At 31.0% G+C, this 22,216-nt stretch overlaps 2 protein-coding genes across 4 annotated transcripts in view; one reads left to right on the forward strand and one right to left on the reverse strand.

The window, feature by feature from the left end:
* Positions 1 to 5,968, forward strand: LOC130892748 (biorientation of chromosomes in cell division protein 1-like 1). 2 transcript variants are annotated; one of them, XM_057798322.1, is made up of 6 exons: positions 1 to 389; positions 509 to 903; positions 960 to 2,978; positions 4,317 to 4,385; positions 4,738 to 4,857; positions 5,778 to 5,968. In XM_057798322.1, exons 1-6 carry the CDS (start codon positions 136 to 138, stop codon positions 5,858 to 5,860), a joined length of 2,940 nt encoding a protein of 979 aa, XP_057654305.1. In that variant the 5' UTR covers positions 1 to 135; the 3' UTR covers positions 5,861 to 5,968. The 2 variants fall into 2 exon arrangements, with proteins under 2 accessions (XP_057654305.1, XP_057654307.1); XM_057798324.1 differs by lacking the exon at positions 4,317 to 4,385.
* Positions 5,854 to 22,216, reverse strand: part of LOC130892749 (ABC transporter G family member 20-like) — a 24,599-nt gene continuing 8,236 nt past the window's right edge. For both annotated transcript variants that reach the window (XM_057798325.1, XM_057798326.1), the window contains 12 exons: positions 20,259 to 20,406; positions 20,026 to 20,162; positions 17,030 to 17,155; positions 10,586 to 10,679; positions 10,149 to 10,391; positions 9,984 to 10,090; positions 9,683 to 9,917; positions 8,796 to 8,967; positions 7,964 to 8,150; positions 7,632 to 7,897; positions 6,595 to 6,681; positions 5,854 to 6,203 (listed from right to left, as the gene is read on the reverse strand). In XM_057798325.1, the coding sequence (XP_057654308.1) occupies positions 5,992 to 6,203; positions 6,595 to 6,681; positions 7,632 to 7,897; positions 7,964 to 8,150; positions 8,796 to 8,967; positions 9,683 to 9,917; positions 9,984 to 10,090; positions 10,149 to 10,391; positions 10,586 to 10,679; positions 17,030 to 17,155; positions 20,026 to 20,162; positions 20,259 to 20,406 (2,014 nt within the window). In that variant the 3' untranslated portion in view covers positions 5,854 to 5,991. The remainder of the gene's footprint in view (positions 6,204 to 6,594; positions 6,682 to 7,631; positions 7,898 to 7,963; positions 8,151 to 8,795; positions 8,968 to 9,682; positions 9,918 to 9,983; positions 10,091 to 10,148; positions 10,392 to 10,585; positions 10,680 to 17,029; positions 17,156 to 20,025; positions 20,163 to 20,258; positions 20,407 to 22,216) is intronic.

The following is a 22,216-nucleotide window of genomic DNA, read 5'->3' on the forward strand; positions in this document are numbered from 1 at the left end:
GAGTTAAGTAAATGAACTGTTAATGACTGCCGAGTTACTGTTATAAAGGCTAAAAAACGTCATGTCAATTGTCACAAGTAAAAATATATGTTTATAAAACTCATGTTGTGAAAAATAATTTAAAAAACTTGAACGATGGAAGTGATGTGCAATAATTATATACCAGGTGATTCGAGATTAATTGAAAAATTAGTGTCGGAACTTAAATCTCAAGGTATATTTGATCAGTTTCGCAAAGAATGTATCTCCGACGTAGATACGAAACCTGCATACCAAAATTTGAAGCAGAGAGTAGAAGGAAGTGTTAATACGTTTTTAAAACAACAAACGTGGAGTATTGATTTAAATAAAAATCAACTTCGTGAACAATTACGTAAAAATCTATTGGAGTAAGTCAATTGAATATCATTTAAATAACATATTTTAACAGTGTAGGTACAGTAGACAATTTTCGTAATACTCTCGATGATTCTTATATTGTTTTAGATAAACTAATTTGAAATTGTAGATCTGGTTATTTGGAAACTGGTGTAGAGAGAATTGTCGATCAAGTTGTTAATCCAAAAATTAATACAGTATTTTTACCAAAAGTTGAAGAAATAGTTTACAGATTTCTGGGGGTGGATAAACCAGTTCGAAATGTTAAGAAAGAAGTTAATGTGAGCATAACTGATTTACTACCCACCGATCTTGAGGCGGTATCTCCGGAATCTGTACATAGTTTCAAAAATGAATCAAAGAAAGAAGATAAATTAAATTCTTTATCATCTAGTATTAAACTTGAAGAAGATGAAAGTCCACCGTTTGAACCTCTAAATGAAAATGAAGAAAATAATACTGCTAACGATGATAAGATGATTGTTGATGAAAATACAAGAGACTCGCATTTATCTGGGTTTTCAGGTGAATATTAATTCTTTTATATATTTTATTTATAGTGTTATTAAAATTATTTACAGGTCTGGAAAGTCACGGATCAAATCCTGCTAATAAGTGTTATCAAATGGAGTTGGAATACCAAAACAGTTTAGAGAGTCATTTATCCATTTTCACTTCAGGGGAAACATCTAAAATGGAAGTTTGTGAGGATTCTATAATCGATGCTAACGTAGAAAAATCAGAAGTTAATGAAACTTACTATAACTTAACAACTGATAGCATTGAAAACACAAATGAAAAGGATACCGAAAAGAAATACGTTAAAGGAGAAGAAAAGGGATCGAAGAGTACTGAAAAGTCTTCTAAAGAGAAAAAGGATGATAAACATAGGAAAAGTAGTAGCTCGAATAAAGATAAAGAAAAAAGTTCAAAGTCATCTCAGTCTAAATACAAGGAATATAAAGAAAAGGATAAGAAGAATTTGAAAAGTGGCAGTTCTAAAGATAGAGATAACAATAGAGAAAAAGTCGATAAAGATAAAGAAAAATCTGATAAAGAAAAGTCTTCGAAGAAACCGGACAAGGAAAAATATAAAAGCGACAAAGAAAAAGACAAAGTAAAATGTGACAAAAGTAAAACAGAAAAAGAAACAGTAAATAAAATGGAAAAAGAAAAAGTTGATAAAGAAAGATCGAGAGAAAGATCCGATAAAAGAACTAAATCAGATAATGATAAAAACAAACATGATAAAGATAAATCTATTAGAGATAAAGATAAGAATACAAAGGATAATAAATATAAAGAAAAATCTAAAATAAAGGAAAAATCAGAGAAAAGCTCAAAAGATAGATCCTCAAGAGACAAACCAAGTTCGAGTAAAGAGTCAAAAGAAAAGGATTATAATAAAGAATATAAGGATAAAAATAAAGAAGAAAAAAATAAAAGTTCGAGTAGTAGCTCAAAACATAGTTCAAGTAAAGAGAAAGACAAAAAGCCAAAAACTGACTCTAATTCTCAAAGTACATCAAAATCTTCTAGTGATTCTAAATCTAAAATAAACACTGATAAAACAAAAAAAGAGGAAACAAGTGATAAACACGGAAATAACAAGAAAGAAACACAAAAAGACACAAGAAAGAAATCGAAAGATGATCATTACAGTTCGAAATTGAATAAATCAGATAGGAGATCGACAGATAGAGATTCCAACGATGGTAAATCATCAAGTAAAAATAATTTTACTACATATTCGGAATCTTCTAGATCAGAAAATAATTCTCAAGATTGTACCAGTTCAAGTTTCACTGGTGGTTCCGGAGATTCAAGTAATTCAGATAAAGTAGAAGGAAATAGAGAAGAAATCATCACTGAAACCCCGAAAGTGAAATATATCAAACCTAAATTTGCTTTAAATTTTGAAGAAGCCAGGAAGATAATGAAAATAAGAAAACAACTAGCGATATTGGAGAAACAAAATAAATTGAGCTTGGCGAAAATAGAGCTGCCGTTTGAGAAGATTAAAGCGGTAAATGATAACGAAAAAGTTGATATAAGTGAAGAAAAAGAAAATATTAACGGTTCTAAATTAGATAGTGGTGGTACTTCGTTAGTTTCGTCTATTGAAGGTACTAATTTGAGTAAAGAAAATTGGGAAGCCCTGGAAGCCAAATTGGAACAAGTGATGGCTTTTGTTAATAGTAACTCTTACGATTCAGATGAAGATTTCGAATTTCGCGGTTACAGTTCGGTGGATAACATCCCTAAACATTTGATCGATTTAAGTGCGAATCTAGTGAAGAAAACTGAGAAGGAAATGATGAATAAACAAATAGCACATGATAAAAGTGAATCCGATCGAATACAATTTTCTGTAGTTTTCAACAGTCTAAATGAAAACGATTGTTATTATTTAGAAAAACCAACTCAGCAAGAAGAAAATAATTTAAAATTTATTCGTGAGATAGCTAGGAATCTCGAGAAGGAAATCGGTTACAGTTTTCGAGATTATAGTGGAAAAATTTTGAGAAAAACAGGAATGAAGAGGAAGTTTGAAGAAATCGATGCGAAGAACAATAATAAAACTGATTATACGAAAACAGGTTAGTGTCTTTTAAATAAAATCATAATAAAAGTTTGTTTGGATTGACATATATTTCTATAAATGGTTTTACCTTGATGAACACATTATTTACACTACCACTACACAAACACTCCAATTAAACTGTTCCACTCCCGTTTCTATAATCAAATTATCATCTGCGGTACCCGAAATTAACCTAAAACTTATTTATGTCGTTATACATATACAAGGAGTGATCAAAAAATATAATTAATAAATTTGATATTCTTTAATTGGAGTTTGCTTGAAATAACTTTATTTTCAGTATGAGAACGAATATAAAGACACAGATAATGAATAAAGGTTTATGAGAAGTAGATTTTTTTCAAGGTGTATTATAGGTGCTAAAAAGCTCATTAAATGTCTAAATCTTATCTGTAGATATAATATAGTGAATTTGAAGTGGTATCAGTGATTGAGAGGTGAGCTATTTAAGGACGAAATCAAGTGCATTGTTTTAAATTGAAATAATTCATCGTATTTTTTTAACCTGCCTCAAAAGCCTTTTTAAGATCCATGAATAATATATTCTGATCATTATATGCATAGCCTTACATTACTGTAAAATTTCTTAAGGTAGAGGAATGAGATTATCTTGTCTTAATGATTTAGAATTTTTTCTTTTTCCAATATTTCTTTCACTAACTTGATAACAATTGATTTAGAGCTCGATCCCTCATTTTTCTCATTCTCCATTTATCTTTTATATTTTCTATGGGTTTTCATATGTGAATTTTGTATTTTCCTCCTTGTGTTTATTTTCTTCTTCACCTTTGTTGTAACATCGTTTTGATGTTATTCTATGGTTTCTTATAGTTTTTTATATACTGGCTTAGCATCTTCTTCTCATTTGTTGTGAAATCGCTTTTTTAACTATTCTTCATTTATTATCTTATTCTTATGTTTTTCTATGGTTTCTTACCGTTTTTTATATCTTTGCTTTCTATTTTCCTCCTCGTGTTCCGTTTCATCTTCATTTTTTTTTGTAAAATCCTTTTTTCTCAGTTTTCAATATCTTTGCTTTGCATCTTCTGTCTGCAGCGATTCTTCTTCATCTTTGTTTTAAAATCCTTTTTTCTGTATCAATTCTTCACTTATTCTATTAATTCTTTCCATTCTTGTAATCCTTACTGTTTTATTTTAATTTTTTTATCACACATCGTACATTTTAGCATTCACATTAGAGCTTTGGCATATTTTATTGAATATATTTATTGATCCAATGAGTGAAAACTGTTATTTTCGTTCACAAATTATTTTAATTTTTGAAAATATTTTTTTTTAATTTTGCTTATCTCGCCATTTTTTTTGTTTTAAGAGAAAAAAAGGAGAATATCTGCCAGTTCCCAATCAGTTGTTCGAGTGGCAAATAAAAAAAACAGTACAGGTATTATTTGTGATACAGTATGTCGCATTTTTGAATCTATTTAATCGTGGACTTCGAAACTGAAACCTCAAAATTATTCAATTGACAGTTTTTAGTAAATAAGTCACCAAATTTTGTTACATCCCATAGTTTTTCAATTTCCGGGCCATCAAATTTTGTTTAGAATGCAATTTAATAAAAGAGTCAATAAAAAAAAAGAAATTGCTGTTTTCAAATAACTTTTTTGTTCTTAAATGCTACATATGTTAACAGTAACTTTGTACTAACCCCAAATTAACATTAAAATTAGTTTAACACTTGGAATAATTTAAAAATTATCCCACATTGTTATTGAGTCGGTTATTTTTTTAAGATGTAACTCCTACTGAAGTTTTTCCACTTCCTCTAAGTCCCGCAGAAAGTGATAAATCAAATGAGAGGAAAGACGAAGATCTTTTGATTCCTATGAAACAGAAAAGGATCGTACGAGGATGTAAGTATACAATCCTGCCGCGATTATTAAGTATTTGGATCCTAATTACTTAGGGAAACCGTTTGGAACCCCCCTGGAAACTTTCCACTATTGCTGATTTTTTTATACTTATTTTTATTTTTTTGTTATACATTTGTTAAGGTTCAGTTTCTTTTTGTATTTTTTTGATGAGAAATTTTCAGTTCTACTAGGTTAGGGAAATTATTTTATTGATTAGGTTATTTTTCTTTCCTTAATAACTTTTCCACTGTGTATATAAATAGGTAGTTATCTATTCTAAAGCTTCTTTTTATCGTTTTTGAAAAAATCGTATTGGTTATAAAAACTAGAGGAAATTTAACAAATATAACCTCAATATTTAAAAAAATATTGGACGAGGGTTAGTGTTTGAAAGATTAGGGTTTCCTAAAGTCCTGGCGTAAAAAGAAAGTAAAAGTATCTGTTGTGTTGTGGATCGGCCTAGTAGAGCAATTTAGGAGAAAAAGTATAGATAGTTTCAAAGGGTTATCTACCAAATAGGTTCAGTTTTCAAGTGGAATTGTAACCAAACAATAGTTAACATGTTTTGGGTACACACAACTCTTTTGCATCTTCTTTTTGATCAAGTTTGCAACTTTTCTTCTGATTTTCGGGTCGAAGAACATACCAATCATCCCCCAAACCAATTGTAAAGTCCTGGAAGTTATCAAAATCACAATAGATTTTTTTTCAGCTGATAGTTTCAAGAGGTTATCTACCAAATAGGTTCAGCTTCCTTACCTCAAATTACTTGTAAAATAATTCGGGAATCACATATCACTTCACTACATTGTAAAAAAGATCTCGCTAAACAGGTTTTAGTGAACCAATACTAGTTAAATTGCTATCATAAATTCAACGTATTTTTCGACCACAACTCGTAAATTTTATGCTTATTTCAGATTCTCAACGGTATTCCAGTGATGATTTATACAAACCTCGACCGACAGTTGGAAGGAATAATTTCACAAGAAGAAATATTTGAAATTTTGTATCTATTACTTCAAAAGTAATAATCGTAAGTTTTACAAAAAGTTTTTAAATATATTTTTGTATCTATTTAATTGAATAATCAGTTTTGGATTACTGCGTACACTTCGTTTTATTTCTCCCTTTTCATCTACTTCTTTTCATAGTGAATATACTCATCACTAAAAGAATGAATATCCAAAGTAATAATATACCGATAGCTTCGATTACTTCTAAATTCTTTAACGACCATCCCCTTTTGATGACGTATCTTAAAGCGGTTGTCGGCTGAGCCAAAGGCAAGAACCTCACTATCCATAATAAATATTCGTTTATGGCTTCGATGGGCCACATCACACCTAAAAAAAAATTTTATTTCACGTTGAAATGATCATTTTTTTAAATTAAACAGATCCCTTTCCACCCCAAGGTTATTTATTAACGATGGTTAATATATAATAATTTAACATCTTCAAATAACCTCTGAAGATGATGATTTGGTTATAGAAACATGCATCAATGATACAAACTACAACAACGTTATGATTAATAAGTCAACATCTTCAAATGACCTCTGAATATGATAATTTGTATTCATATTTTAAAAAGGTTTTTACAAAAATCAGTCAAGATAATACAATTTATCTTCATGTAGGGAATAATAACTATGATATAGTGTGGGTAATTTATAATGAATAACCTCGTATTTCTCGATTCCGGTTTACAGTTTGATAGGTGAATAATACTTACCACTTGATATTACCAGGGGATTGAAAATACCGGAAACTATTACATTTGCCATTAAATGGGTGGTACTTAAAACTGAAATTCCAAAACCTGAAAATTAAATTTAATTGTACAGCAAAAAAATTTTTCTTTTTACCAAGAATTGTAAATCAAATTAATATGTAAAGAATGTACAGGGCAGTTTAGTATTTACTTTTAATCAAATAAATTTGATTATAATATTATTTAAAAGTATGAGGAAGGAATTAGTAAGTGGACTTGAGGAGTAAATTTGGGATTATTACCCCAATATACAGAAAAAATAGATAATTGTGATTACAAAAATCAAAAAATACTGAGGGGACATAAATTTGAAAGAACAAATCAATTTATAACAATAGGATATGGAGTAGATAGACTGGTATAAGAACTTCAAGATAAGAGAAAAAAGCCTTCGACTGAGTGAAAAATATTAAAGATGAAAAATTGAACTATTTGAGTAACCCACAGTAGAATAGAGATGTATCTGCCATTAGGGTTGGTGATAGATGAAGCAAATGAAGAAATGAAAAAGAAAAATAAATTCCTATGAAGTGGAAATAGGAAATTGAACAAATAAGTTACATCAGACATTATAATGAAGACCTAGGAGCAGAATTTTTCAGCTAGATCGACAAACGACTTGAACATAGTGAAAATTAAATTCAATATGGCTGTACTATGATGAAGTATATATGTTAAAAACATAAAAAAAATAGATATAAATCTTGTTCTTATAGAAATTTTGGGCTTAACTGACTTGTTGAAGCTAAAATCAGTAGCAGACAATAAACCTTGGAGAAATACAATCATCATTAATAACTCAATCAATTTTTAACTTTATAGAACATATTTCAGGATGAAATATCAATTTTTTCCAAAATTTACATAAATAATGATTTTTTCCAACTCTATGGTGCTTACTATTCAATTTTGTAAATATATTAATGTTGGGTTCAAAAAAAAAATCGTACAAATATGTGAACATCTTGGCATTAGTAAGATTAGTTCAAATAACTCACCTAGAACAATTCCGGCCAATCCCTGCAGATAAATAAGGGCGAAAATCAACCATAATGATCCTACATAAGGTTGATGGAACACACAAAAAACTAGTATCATCAATTCTATCGTCATAACAATCATAAAAATGATTTGATATATAAGGTGAGACATACTCAATTCCAGAGACGTTACTCCAGCAATAATCGACCTGTCCCAAATCCCTTCGCATTTTTCTTCCACGATTATAATACAAGTCATAATGCAACCCATAAAATAGATCATTCTAAAATACGTGTACAAATATCGATAAAATCGATGAACTTTAAATGTGTTAATAAATGTTTCTTACGTAGTCACTACGCCTGGGGTTAGAAAAATAGTGAATTCGTCGTCTAAACTTCCAAAGTACGTTTCTTCTACCCTTAAAGGGAGTTTAACAATTTTTGTAAGATATTTACAATGCCTGTGAATTTCTTCGTGGAACTTTTCGCTTAGATCGTATATTTTTGATTTTATTGCTCCTCCTATATGAAGAGCTGAAATAATACATTTCGTCAAACAAATAAATTGAGTAATTGATCCTAATGAGACTGATCTGTATCATAACAAATCGCCACCAAAAATTTCGAATATTAATTACTTAATGTCAAATTCTTCTTTTTACGTTAATATCTTCTTTTTTATTTATGACTATCCCTCCCGGGCTAGCTTATATACTTAATTTTAATCTTCTCAGTAAGGATCTCATAATTGAATTTGAATATAATATTACTTATATGTATTAAAATTCATCTTAGAGCTTTAAAATGTAACTGATATATATTCTTAATAGGAACAAAATTAAAATTTAGTGGTAAATAGAAGTTAATGGCTGACTTGTAGAATCGTAATAGATAAATGTATAAAAATATAAGAAGAAGAGATGTACAGGATTTAATAGGAATAATCGTTATAAAGTTTTCAAATAGATAAGTACGTTGGTGAGTAGTAGATGCAACTAAAATAAAGTGAGGTAAGCGATAAATTTTTTTTTTGTAAAATTCACATATGCATAGGGTCTAAAAGAATGAGGCATGTAGACGTTCTAAGTAATTTTGTTCAATTTTATATTAGGAATCTACATAATGTCTCAACTTTTTAGATAAACCCTGTGTTACTTTAATATTATTTTCTTTACTCACACGTCATATCCATAAATACCTCTAATTCTTCATTAGGTACATCGTTTAAAGATATTCCATGTGATAGTCGTTTTTCCATCAGTTGTGATATATTTGAATTTATGTGTATGAAACCTCTTATTTTACCACCTTTTAGATCTTCAATTGCTTCTTCTACAGAATTATATTGTATCTAAATAACAATTTTTTATTTTGAAATATGGTGGAATCAAATTTTTTACAATAACATTTGCTAATCAAGGTTATTAAGATAACCTAATCGGCTCATTTTCTTAGTTTTCCTTTAAACATGGTATATTAAAATTTTATATTTATTAGTTTTGGTTGCAATTATCATTATCCTGATTGTACTATTTTTTTTATAATTTTGTAAATTCCTCTATAACCTCTAAATTACACAGCATCGGCCATAATTTGATTGACAACGTTGCCAAATTCTAACAATTGATAGCAAAACTACAAAATTTATTTAATCACAGAAAAAAAAAATTTTTATTCAAAATAAAGCTTCGTAAAATTGTTTTACGATTGTGTATGTAATTATAATATTAAGGTTATAGTAGGGTGAATGGTCCTAAAAATGACTATTTTAATATTGATTTGAATGAAAATAAATGTTTTAATTTAGTAAACACCAATAATATGAACAGTATTCGAATTCAAGTCACTTTACATCTCAGAAATATTTTTTTTTGTTATATACAAAAATATTTTAAATATTTTATTAATCTATCGTATAAAATGGAATTTCACGATTCACTTGATGATACATATAACCAATGGTATTTTCAATAAGGCAACGCTGCGTTCCAGTTTATATTCCGTGACCGTGGTTGTTTATGTATTAACAAAATAAGAATAATTTCTTTATTTTTATGTATACTGACCTTTTTAATTGAAGGTATGTTCAAATAATCTTCGAATAAACAACTAACACTTTTAATATGACAATTCCATTCGTCGTCTAGTACTGCGGTTTCATTTCTTGGAAATAATTCACAGAATTCGGCAGATTGTTCTGCATTTACAATTCCAAACGGATTATCTGTCGTGTCTCTACCCACAGCCACTAAGAAAAATAACACTTGTACAATTGTTATAAACATGGGAAATAAGCTTGCCCTGAAAATTAATGTTTGATTTGAAAACACCACAATTGAATGAAGGAATATGTATAGATATACCTACACGTAGTTACGAGTCAGTGTTTTATAATTTTTATCCACCAATGCTTTGAATCTACGCCAAGCAAAAATACGGTTTGTCTTCTTAGTTTCATTTGATATTTCCATTTCCTAATAAATTAATTACTTGTAAAAATTATTTTTTGATAAATATAAATTATCGAATTACCTCGTATGGTATAAAAACATCCCTCGTATTATCTGTGAGTTCATTTAAACTTATCTCTGACGATTCAAATCCCAAATTTACGTTATCGGAATTAGTGTTTTGATTTTCTACTCTAATCAAATTTTGTTCTTGTTTTGAGCTCAAAATAAAAAAAACTTCTTCTAAACTATTCGCGTTGTACATAGTTAACAATTTTTTCGGATTTTCTTCTGTTAATATTGTTCCTTCACGCATTAGCCCCACCTGTAGAAATATATAGGGTGTACCAAAATTTCGACTAATATATGGCTTATTTTGAGATATATCGCAAAATTTTATTAAAATAAATAATAGATGTATTTAAAATCTATATTTTGAAATTATCTCTAGTTATATAAAGTGTTTTATAACTCCGTTACAAAACAAAATAATTCTTAGTAATAAAAAATATATTTTACCCTGTTAGCCTCTCGAGTTTCCTCTATATAGTGAGTGGTAATCACGATAGTCGTTTTATCTTCCTGGCTAATTTTTAGCAAATACTTCCAAACTCTGTAAGAGAAATAATGATGATGACTTATAGAGTAAGATCCCAGGGCGATCAGACAAGAGGGTTTTTGTAATGGATGAAACCTTAGGTTCTTAGTAGTGTCTCATGTACTTAAAATACCTGTGTGTTTATGGAGTTTGCCGAGTGACACCTGGGCAGGTACCAGGAGGGAAAGGTAACTAAAAATTAGAGTTAGTTATTTTACGTAAATTTTAATGGCTGATATTTATATATATTTTGTAGAATATTATCCTGAACTAGTATCATGAAATCTCAGACACTTTTCATGGACCAGAACTTTTGTCAGAGGCTTTAAAGCTCCACAAAAAATAAATGAACTTTATTTATTTTTTAATGTCTGACTTTTATGTATGTTATTAAAGTAACTACTACAAAGTTATATTTCATCAGTCAGACAAATTTAAATGACCAAACATCCCCTAAATACAAATATTATTCAACCGGGAGTGCGAGCGCGAGAGCACTATGCGCGTGCGTCTCGAAGTAAAAAATTCGGTAATTATACACTTTCGCGGTCACCTGGTTTTTTGGTTAGGTTAGGTTGGCTCTAGAAAATCGAAAAATGGATGGATTTTAATGATCTTGGTCTCAAAATGTTCCATTTTACGGCGGATTTATAAAAAAAATAAATATTTTTTACAGTTTCATGAAATTAACTTTTTTGAATTTTTTTTTTCAAAATAATTTTTCATTTTTTTATGTAAATTGTGAAAAAAAATATACGAACTTGATTCCACGACGTCAGAAACAGTTACGAAGGATTATATGTAGAAAGTCATTTTTTTGCATTTAAAGTCATGAAACTGTAAAAAAGATTTATTTTTTTTAATTTTCGTATTTTTTTTTATAAATCCGCCGTAAGATGGAACATTTTGATACCAAGATCATTAAAATCCATCCATTTTTCGATTTTCTAGAGCCAAAAAACCAGGTGACCGCGAAAATGTATAATTACCAAAAATTCAAATGTACTAAAAATACTTACTGCTTTCAATCCAAAATTTTTGCATTTTTACTTCAGTAAAGTGATCTTTAATGTTAAATTAATAATTAATAAATATTGAAGTAAATTTATTTATTGCATGTATTTGAAATAATGAATAGATTAGGAGCTATTTTGTTTTATAAGACATTATTTTTATTTTATTGTAAAAAAGATACCAGTTAGAATAATTTTAAGAAAAAAAAAACATAATTATGATTAATTACAGCCATATCTGTGGATGATGTCGATTATATTACGGCTACTTGTCAAGCTTTTTAAAACCATTCCAAGCTTAATATGCTTTGACGTTTTATATTTACCATTTAAGATAGAATACACAGTATCCTGACTCAAAGATTTAACTACTCGAACACACCTAAAATTGTTTTTTCTTTTACTTTTATTTCCTCCAATAAATTTATGTCTTTTTGTCTTTTGGTCACAATATATGTACATGTTTGGACTTTGTCAGTTATCATATCACGTTCAAATAAATTATTATGAGGGAAGGAATTACTATCACACTTAAAAGTCGTACAAGGTCTTTTGGAAATCTGTCACACCGGCTGATCTGATTCAGATTCAACACTAGGTTCAATACTTGGCTCAGGTATTACATTAGGTTCAGACATAGTATTAACTGGACTTGAGTTTGATACTACATCTGAATCTAAAGCTGTAGAATTATTTGTTTGATTTGAGGTAGATTGTACACATGGATCATTATTAATACTAAGGTTACTTGGTAGCCTTGATGTCGATGCTAATAGTGTTTTCTCAGAATCACCCGATAAATTTTTTTAGCACTTTTTGGATATTCAGGAGTGTCAGAATAATATTTTTTGGTAAAGCAGTGAAATTTTTATAGCACTCTCGATGATAACCATTGTTATACAAATCCTCTGGTAATTTTAAGTCTTTGAATTTTAGGTTATGGATTGCTCGCTGTTTTAAAACTTGTTTACATTTTTTAAAAGTTTCATTTGTAAATAATATTAATTTGTCATGAGATTGTTTGCAAAATATACATGTCAATTTATCTTCTTCCATGGTTTTCTCTATCACAAATAATTTAATATCAGTAAGAAATTACACAATATAAACAACAAAAACATGTGCTCTTACAGACCCAAACTGCACTGTATACTCTAAGTCGCGCGCAATAGGCACACATACACACACAGTAGAGTGGAGCATATTGACTTAAATGCATTCATAGTGCTCTCGCGCTCGCACTCCCGGTTGATGTTTGGTCATTTAAATTTGTCTGACTGATGAAATATAACTTTGTAGTAGTTACTTTAATAACATACATGAAAGTCAGACATTAAAAAATAAATAAAGTTCATTTATTTTTTGTGGAGCTTTAAAGCGTCTGACAAAAGTTCTGGTCCATGAAAAGTGTCTGAGACTTCATGATACTAGTTCAGAATAATATTCTACAAAATATATATAAATATCAGCCATTAAAATTTACGTCAAATAACTCTAATTTTTAGTTACCTTTCCCTCCTGGTACCTGCCCAGGTTTCACTCGGCAAACTCCATAAACACACAGGTATTTTAAGTACATGAGACACTACTAAGAACCTAAGGTTTCATCCATTACAAAAACCCTCTTGTCTGATCGCCCTGGGATTTTGGACCATTATACAAGGATTGCTATTTAAATTTGGAAATAGACAAATGAAAACAAGTATTTATAATTAGATAAGGAGCGATGCATGAGTGTGGATCCGATTCGTATATTCTTCGAGGCTCGTTCCCCAAAAATTGTTGGTTTTTGTCCCGCGATAAAGGGCTCGCATGCACGAAGCGGGCTGCTCCAGGGCCTGTGCACTAGAATAGAAGAAGTTCAGGACGATTTTCAATACAATCTCTGTTACTGGCTCACATCTAAAAGTTTACTTTTTGGTGTTTTATTTTTGGATGTTTGTCAATCTGTATTCTGAAACTAAGTTGCAATCATGCATCGAGAAACAACCAAGATTATTGAATGAACAACGTCCGTCTTGCAAAGGTGTATAAAATCTTTGCAAAGGTGTTTGATATAGTTTGTTTATTAGCTATTTGCATTTTTGTGCATTTAAAAGTTATTATTTGTTGCGAATTGTGGTTTCGTGTTTACTTAGTCAATATGAGTAAACGAATAAAGGCCTGCTGTGTACCAGGATGCACGAATAAGCAAGCGATAAGGTGAGAGTAATATTTACTATTTATCAACATGAAAATATTTAAATTGAAATCAAGTTCATATCTATACGAGAATAACTCTTTTCTTCATAAATTCATTAATTTGTATTTAGGAAATCATTTTGTTGAATGGTTAAATATGATGAATGATTTTATCCTTATTTTACTTTTTTTATAGACATTCCATTCCTATGAATGAAGACGTTTGCAGAATTTGGTTGCAAAGAATAAATAACCTCAAGTTAATGAATGCAGATACAGTATTAACATCACATAGAATATGTGATATTCATTTTGAACCAATTTGTAGAAACCCCAATGGCAGGTTAAAAAAACTTTCACTGCCAACTCTACATTTACCTGGTAAGTACTTATATATACTGTGACAATAAACCTCTTATGAATCGTAATGAAAAGTTATGCAGAGGAAAAGAATTGCCATTTCCTCCAATAGTCAATGTCCCAATTTATAAACCATTCAATAGAAGCTCAAAATATACGGGATTAGATCTTATGTGGCAGGTTCAGTAGCGAATATTTTCAAACGAATTAATTAAGGCAAATTCATTAATATATTCTAGGGAAGATAAAAAAATGTTTTAGGTGCGCCACCAACAAAATTCTGTGATATTTTTCTGATAAAATCTTCGAAAGATTGCCCCAGTTAATCAATTCGTTAGGCATAAAGAAACAAATATTTCGTTTGGAGGATTTGACAGACATTTTGTTCAGATCATAAGGATTATGTAAATATGTTTATGAATATTAGTTTTTAACATATGCATCTTTCATTACATAGGTATTATTAATAAAATTTTGAAGGGCAAAGATCAACAATATAAAGACTACGATGTTGCGATGAATATGGCATATGTTAAATAAAGGGAAAGCTGCAAGAAAGACAACGGTAATCATTAATTAACCATGGTTATAAAATCGGTTTTTTATATACCATTGTATGTACCATGTACAAACAGAAAGATTTTTTAAACACTCCAACATCTTACTGTTGACAGTCCTAAGCCTGCTAAAGTGTGAAGGAAAATTTTTTGTTTGTGGATATAGTTATAAAATGTTAAAAAAAAATAAATATTATAATAATCATCCTGTGTTTCAATATTCCATCTACCTATATCCTGTATAAACCATTTAATTGTGAAATTTAGATGGTCGGACCTGGTTGTCACATAAAGTGTAAATGAAACCAAAATATTTTACAAAATACTTCATTTAAACAGCATTTTAATTTCAGGTATTTATCTTTTCTTGTAAACAACAATATTTGAATTTGAAATGTTAGCCAAATGAAAGTATTTTGCATAATACTTTTGTTTCATTCACAATTTGATGCGACAACTAACTTCGAGCATTTAAAATTACTCGAGTTGTTTTCAAATTTCCCGCGAAATTTGCTTGGATATGAACCTTAGATCCAATCTTTAATTATAGAAATCTTTTTTCGTGGTACGAAGCCAGTCCGAGAGATGTCGCTAGGATCGAACTTTGTCGTCAAATTTTTATACAGAGTGGTAGATCTATCGAGTATACAATAATATTTGGGTTGCTTAGTAGCTCATCTAGTTGGAAATTATAGGATGGTGTCTTCTTCAAAAATTACGTGAAACTATACAGAAACATTTATCATAAGACAATAAACGCTGCCAAGAATATTTATTATAATAGGAGACTCGCCAATTCTCGTAATGTTTCTAAAGAAACATGATCAATTGTGAATGATCTTCGCAGTATAATTAATGACATCAAGAAAAAGTCCTCATCTGGAACTGATGGACTTATATTAAAAATGTTTTGGAGTCTGCCCGATTGCACATTAAATCACCTTACGACTTTAATTAAAATTTCATTTCAAAATGGCACTATTCCCAATTGCCTCAATATGGCTGTTGTGCAAAATCAAAGTTAAATTTGATCGTTTAAAGTAGATAATAATCGAGACCAAAAAGTAGTCGTTTCAAAAATCTTGACCCTTTGGTGGAACAACTTTTTTTGCAATTTATATTTATTACCTCACAGTTTTAATTGCTTTAAAATAAAAAGTTGCTTAATTTATGTGTATAAACAAGAATTGGTTAATAAATAAAATGGTGCCGATCGAAATAACAAGTTTCGTTACAGGATGGTCCACAATCTTTTACATTTATTTCTAAATTATTTATTGGTCCCTTATTTTCGTGCATATTTTCATATAAAACATTTTTATCTATATCTATTTGTAACAAACGATCAAATTATAACTAAACCATTTCTTTAAACTAAACAATAAGGGATATACAACCCTTCCAAGGGGTAAATTAAGAAGCTTGTCTTTTTTTAAAAATATCTTCCAAAAAAGTTGTAATTTATCTTCTAGAAATAATTATAAGGTATAATGAGAATCAGTTTCGTGTCACCATGTGCAAAATACCATAATACAGGGTGATAAAAATAAGCCATTACGTCATATATTTTTTTTAAAAAGCAATTCTATGAACAACAAGTATTGTTCAATCAGATTTTTTTTTCAAAAAAGTGCATTTACAATAAATCTTTTTATCTTTGTCGTAATATATATCTACGAGGGTGGTTCAGTAAGTTCTACTGAACTCGCTACCATGCCAGCTGTTTTCTGAACATCTGGACGTCTCTAATACCGATGTATAATCACATTGAAATACGCTCTAACTACCCTCTAGTTTAGTGGTATCTCAAAATATGCAGGGTAGTCTTCGTATAATAATTTTAATAAGTTTCAATGGATCTAATTGAATAAGACGCCCAATTCGAATATAGACTGTGGTGCGTTTTCGAATTAACACCTAGTATAAATTTAAACCACGAATAAACTTGAATAAACTTATTAATTCGACACGTGTCTTATGTAATATAACGTAACTTATTAAAGCTTGAATTAAGAAAACCTTGACAATAAGGTTAGTTTTGATTGTAAACAAAGTAATTAAAACAAATGTAAAGTAATGGAAATATTAATTTCTTCAATGCTATCACGTCTTTATGAACAACAGGTTGCTTTTAAAATGGCTTCCAAAGACTCTAAGAGCATTTACGGTTTTAATAAGAATTGGAAACAATTATTTTAGAATCATCAAAAATTCTTGTAAAGTATTCAATATAGCGATAGAATAAACAAATCACCTGTCCCTCAGTATTGGATCTGTACCAACGGTGGGTTCGTCCAAAATCAATAATTTTGGTTGATGTACCATACTCGCAGCGAAAGAAATCCTTCTCTGTTCACCACCACTACAGTTTTTGATATATCTATAAAAGAAACATTGAAAGTTATTAGACAAAATATCATTAAAACCGCATAAATAGTGATAGCAACAATGACGAAGTACCTATACAGAATCAGCTAATCAATCGATGGGAGACACAGATATCAGACGAAGAATCGACCAGGCAACAAATGCATACTATGATTTTCTGCACTCAATCGGTTCTAGAGACGTATATATCAACAATAAAATAACTTGGGTTGCAAAACGTAGATTCTAACATAATAAATGACAGAGAATGGAGATTCCGATACAATTTTCAGTTATAAAAAAGTAATAAGGGACTACAAATCCTATTTGCTGAGAATACAGAGGGTGGGCCACAAAAGCGTACGATTTTACAAACTCTCTTGCGTTTGAACGTTATGAGAGGGAGCTGCTCGGGTGTTGGGGTTGAGTAGATCGGTTCTCAGAAATTTCGTCGCGATGTTTAATTTGGTTTAGAACAACGTGCATTCTGCATTAAACATTACAAAAATGGCGATTGTTCGACGTTTGTTTCGACTTGAGTTTGGATTACATGACATAAATCAGTGTCTGAGTCAAAGTATGATTCTATCGTGGGTCACAAAGTTCGAAGCTACTGCTTCGACTTTCAATCAGAAGCCTACGGAACGCCCAAGATCAACAAGAACAGAAGACATAATTCAACAAGCTTCAGTTCAACGTAATCCTGGTCTATCGACTCGCAAGCGATCAGACGGACTTGTGGTATCTTTGCGTCGCATTTTGTCCAAAGATCTGAAATTACACCCGTATAAAATTCAACTTGTGCAGAAATTACAGCCAAATGATTTAATTTTAAGACGAGCTTTTGTTGGATTATTCTGTTCTCAGACGAAACCCTCGTGAAAAACATCAAAAGCTTCTGCATTCGCCGAAAGTAACCGTTTGGGCGGCCATATCAGCGCACGGAATTATCGGACCATATTTCTTTCAAAATCAACAGGGGCTATCTGTCACTGTAAATTCTGAACTATACATAGGCACGTTAAGGGGCTTTATCTTTCCGCCATATAATCGTACGACATACTTTCAACAAAATGGCGCGACATGTCATACTTCTAATGACTATTTGGCGTTCGTAAACTAGATTTTCGCTGGGAAACTGATATCTAACCGAGGTGACATTGCATAGCTGCCTAGAAGTCTGGACCTAACACCACTGGATTTTTTTATGTGGTGATACCTGAAAAGTGGAGTCTACTCCAATAACCCAGTCACGCTTAATCAGTTGAAGACCAACATCCGAGAAGAAATAGCAGCTATTCCCCGCGCAATGTGCCAGCGAGTTAATACCAATTTGAGATCTAGATTCGAGGAATGTTTGCAGCGCGATTGTGCTCACCTAGATGATGTTCTTTTTAAGAAAGGAATTTGCCAGATGTATATTTCAAATAAAATGAAAAATTATTTATTATTCTTTTTTTAAATTAGCAAAACTTTATGGCCCACTTTGTAGAAGAGGAACTATTGGTTAAGAACAATTTAACAGCGAGCTGTAGCACCATAAGCAAAGAAGAAGTTTCACAAACTGATTTACGTATAGTTTCAAAGTAATTTAGTCTGCTCAGGTGGCATGTGGAACATCTTAAAACAATCAGAAGAGCCCTCGTATATTATCATGACTTAGGAGGATCGTTACGAAAATGAGTTTTTACTATATACGAAGGTTGCTATTTAAGTTTTGTGATATGGCAACATTGATGTGAATATGTCAAATCTGACATTTTGATATATATTTGAAACATTCATTAATGAAATCGTGATGGTGCGATGATTTTGGATTAAACCAACTATCTCCGACTTTTGGTGGTCGTCTTTCAAAACGAGCCAAATCCAACAAAAATAGTTCGTGCCCGAAGCACATCGAAGCAAATGGTCGCTTGTTTTTTCGGAATAACTAGACATGTTGCCACCGATCCATTAGAACAACGTCGAAGAGTCAATTCTAAATGATACACCAGTATTTGTTTGCCAGAAGTGTTAGAAAAAATCAGGAAAACCAATCGTAGAAGTCGAATCATTCTCCATTACGACAATATGAGATTTCACACAACAATTCAAACGTTTTTGAAAAGTCAAAACATCGAATCGATGGGTCATCCACCGTACACTCCTTGTTTGGTACCCAATGATTTCTTCTTATTCCCGCAGATCAAAAATAAATTGCGAGGTCAACGTTTTTCTATCTAAAGAAGCGAATGATGTAAAATGCTTCGATAATTGTTCCTAACGCATACAAAAGTGAATATTTTGAAAAACGATAAAGCCATATCTAATTATGACTATTTATCTATATAAACTTGAGTAGCGACCCTCGTAAACTTCATAGAATTAAGATTTTAAATTAAAAGGTGTTCATAGTTTATGATAAAATATGGGGCGTTGAGTACGTAAAGCTTCTGGTAAGCCCGTTGAGACGCTTTCGTTTGAACCTTTTGACTGTGAGGTTTGTACAAGTGTTTGAATCGTGCTCGTTTGAGTGCTGGGCACTCACAAATGACTTGGTTTACAGTTTATTTCTCTTTCAAATACTTGCGACACTCAGGATCGTTTGTAACGTATGAAGATGACTGTCTAGTTAACTCGCCAGTCGAGTTTCGCACCGGAGCAGTTGTTTAGTAAGAGAAGCAGAAGGTTTGTCTTATATCAGATGCTTTTATCCATCTCCGCAAGCCCCCCTTCCGAGCGGATTACTCCAACAGCAACACTAGAAAGGATTCTGAGTGGATGCGTGGCGATCTTAATCTAGCGAGAGAGTCCGCTTAAAAGTCGCCCGAGTGACCGGGAAACTAAACTAGTTGGATATTACATTTGAAAACGTGAAATAGAAAATAAACATCCACTTACCTTTTATCAGTAGGAAGATCTAGTAACTGTACCAATTCGTGGTACCGTTTTTTAATTGTGTTTTCCGGTACATCGTATATTCTACCAAAAAAATATATAGTATCCTTCACGGTGAACTCTGCTATCAAGGATATAGTCTAAAAAATACAAAGATACGAAAATTTACCTGTTAGTTAGTTAGAATATCACTTTTGTGTTTTATAGCAAATGAAATAATTGAAAATTATAATTACTTGAGGCATATATCCTAGAATTGCACCAGGTATTTCTCGTTGCTTTTCCCCTAAAACGTATATTTCACCACTGTCGATTTTGATTCTTCCAGTAATACAACGCAGTAAAGTGGTTTTACCACAACCGCTGGATCCTAGGAGACCATATCTGGAAGTAAACGTATAGTTCTTCCAAAATCAAATGCAGATTATAACAATCCTTGCGGACAATTTTTTTTGATCTAGGCATAGATACCTCATTTTATAAATTTATTATTTATATAAATACTTTTAAAAATTTTATGCGAGAAAGTATTAGTTAAAAGGCGATCGAATCATTTTAAATTGGACGGCATTATTTAGACAGATGCACTTAATTGTAGTCCTAGCTGGAACTTGGAATATTAAATTATAAAGCGTAAATAAACGAGTAAAATGTACCTGCCTGTGAGGAAGTTTGGTTTAAACAGGGTACCAGACGTGAACTGAGCCCTTTTTGTACCCCATTTGTCTATTAGAGGCCGCTTCCGGCCCCTGGGCCGTATCAATAAGGCCCGCGATCGCAATGTGTCAGAGAAAGAAGAATCATGTTTTTTAGAGCTTTTAGACTTCATTTGATACTCCAGCATTCCAGTAATAAAGTTCCAGCCCCGAATACTGTAATACCGTTGCACTGTATTACCAACGGTTACGTCAACATCCAGTCCAATTGACTATAGCTTCAGCTGTTTGGAATTTTTTTTTTATTTATTGTTATTTTATTCTGTCACTATATATGAGGCCGTTAGCGCAAAAGTAGTCTAATCAATAATTTCCCTACATTTAAGTTCGATGCAGAAATGGCCTAATCTTAGTTACCCATGTAACTAAGAGATAGCGCAACTAAATATCTTTTTCCACAGCAGTAACATCTTGTGACAAAATCGCAAAAGCGGCCTAACCTGGTTAAGCCATTTTTACACACTAGCAACTCTGCAATTTGGCGGGATAGGTTGACAGTGACATTACTCCATTCATTAGACAATAAACCGCAAATAGTTATCGTCAGATTTGAATTTGAGTATTTTGTATTTTCTTTACGCTGAAAGAGTTGAAAATCCAGCATCGAAGTTTATTTTTAGCAAAGTATTTAATAAACAATTTAACCTGAGTTTTCATCCCCCTGTAACAGATTCATACAAAAAGTGTGATGCATTTAATATTAAAATCAAAGCGGCTAATAATGATGAAAAAACAAGACTCGAACAAGGAAGAAACTTGCATTTGCTCAAGGCAAATGCTGCAAGGAAAGGCTTAAAAAAAGATGTAGAAATATCTAAAAATAATAAAGATGTATGTGTAATTTGCTTCGATCTTATGAAAACACTTCCAGCTCTGTTATTAGCACAAGAATATGTTATTACAAACGTCATCTCTGGACATACTGCTTAGGTGTTCATAATATGAAAAATCAAGAAGTGCACATGTTTTTGTGGGATTAAACTTTAACATCCAGAGGTTCCCAAGAAATAACTTCCTGTCTATTGTATTTCTTAAAAAATATTGTAAAATGCAAACATCTCATGATGTACTCTGGTCAATGTGGAGGGCAAAATAGGAATATCAAGATGGCTCTTTTCTGCCAGTTTACTATTTCCGAATTTTCTGAATATGGTATTTATAAAATTGACCACAAATTTTTTGTGAGCGGACATTCATACAAGTCGTGCGATCAGGATTTTGATTTAGTGTAAAAACAGAAACGGTTCTTCAAAAACATCTATGTGCCTGAAGACTGGTAGAGGCTAGAAAGAGTAAACCGTTTAAAATAATTTCTATGACAAAATATTTATGTTTTTTTTGCAAACCTATAGAAAAAAGGTAAACTTGAATGGTTAAAGATGCAATGATTAATGTTTTGTGAAGTGAATCCTTTTAAATTGTTATTTTTCGTGAAGTTGACCTTGAAAAGAGGAATTCTGTTATCATTTAAAATCTTT

This window comes from Diorhabda carinulata, chromosome 4 (genome assembly GCF_026250575.1).
Source record: "Diorhabda carinulata isolate Delta chromosome 4, icDioCari1.1, whole genome shotgun sequence".
NCBI lineage: Eukaryota > Metazoa > Arthropoda > Insecta > Coleoptera > Chrysomelidae > Diorhabda > Diorhabda carinulata.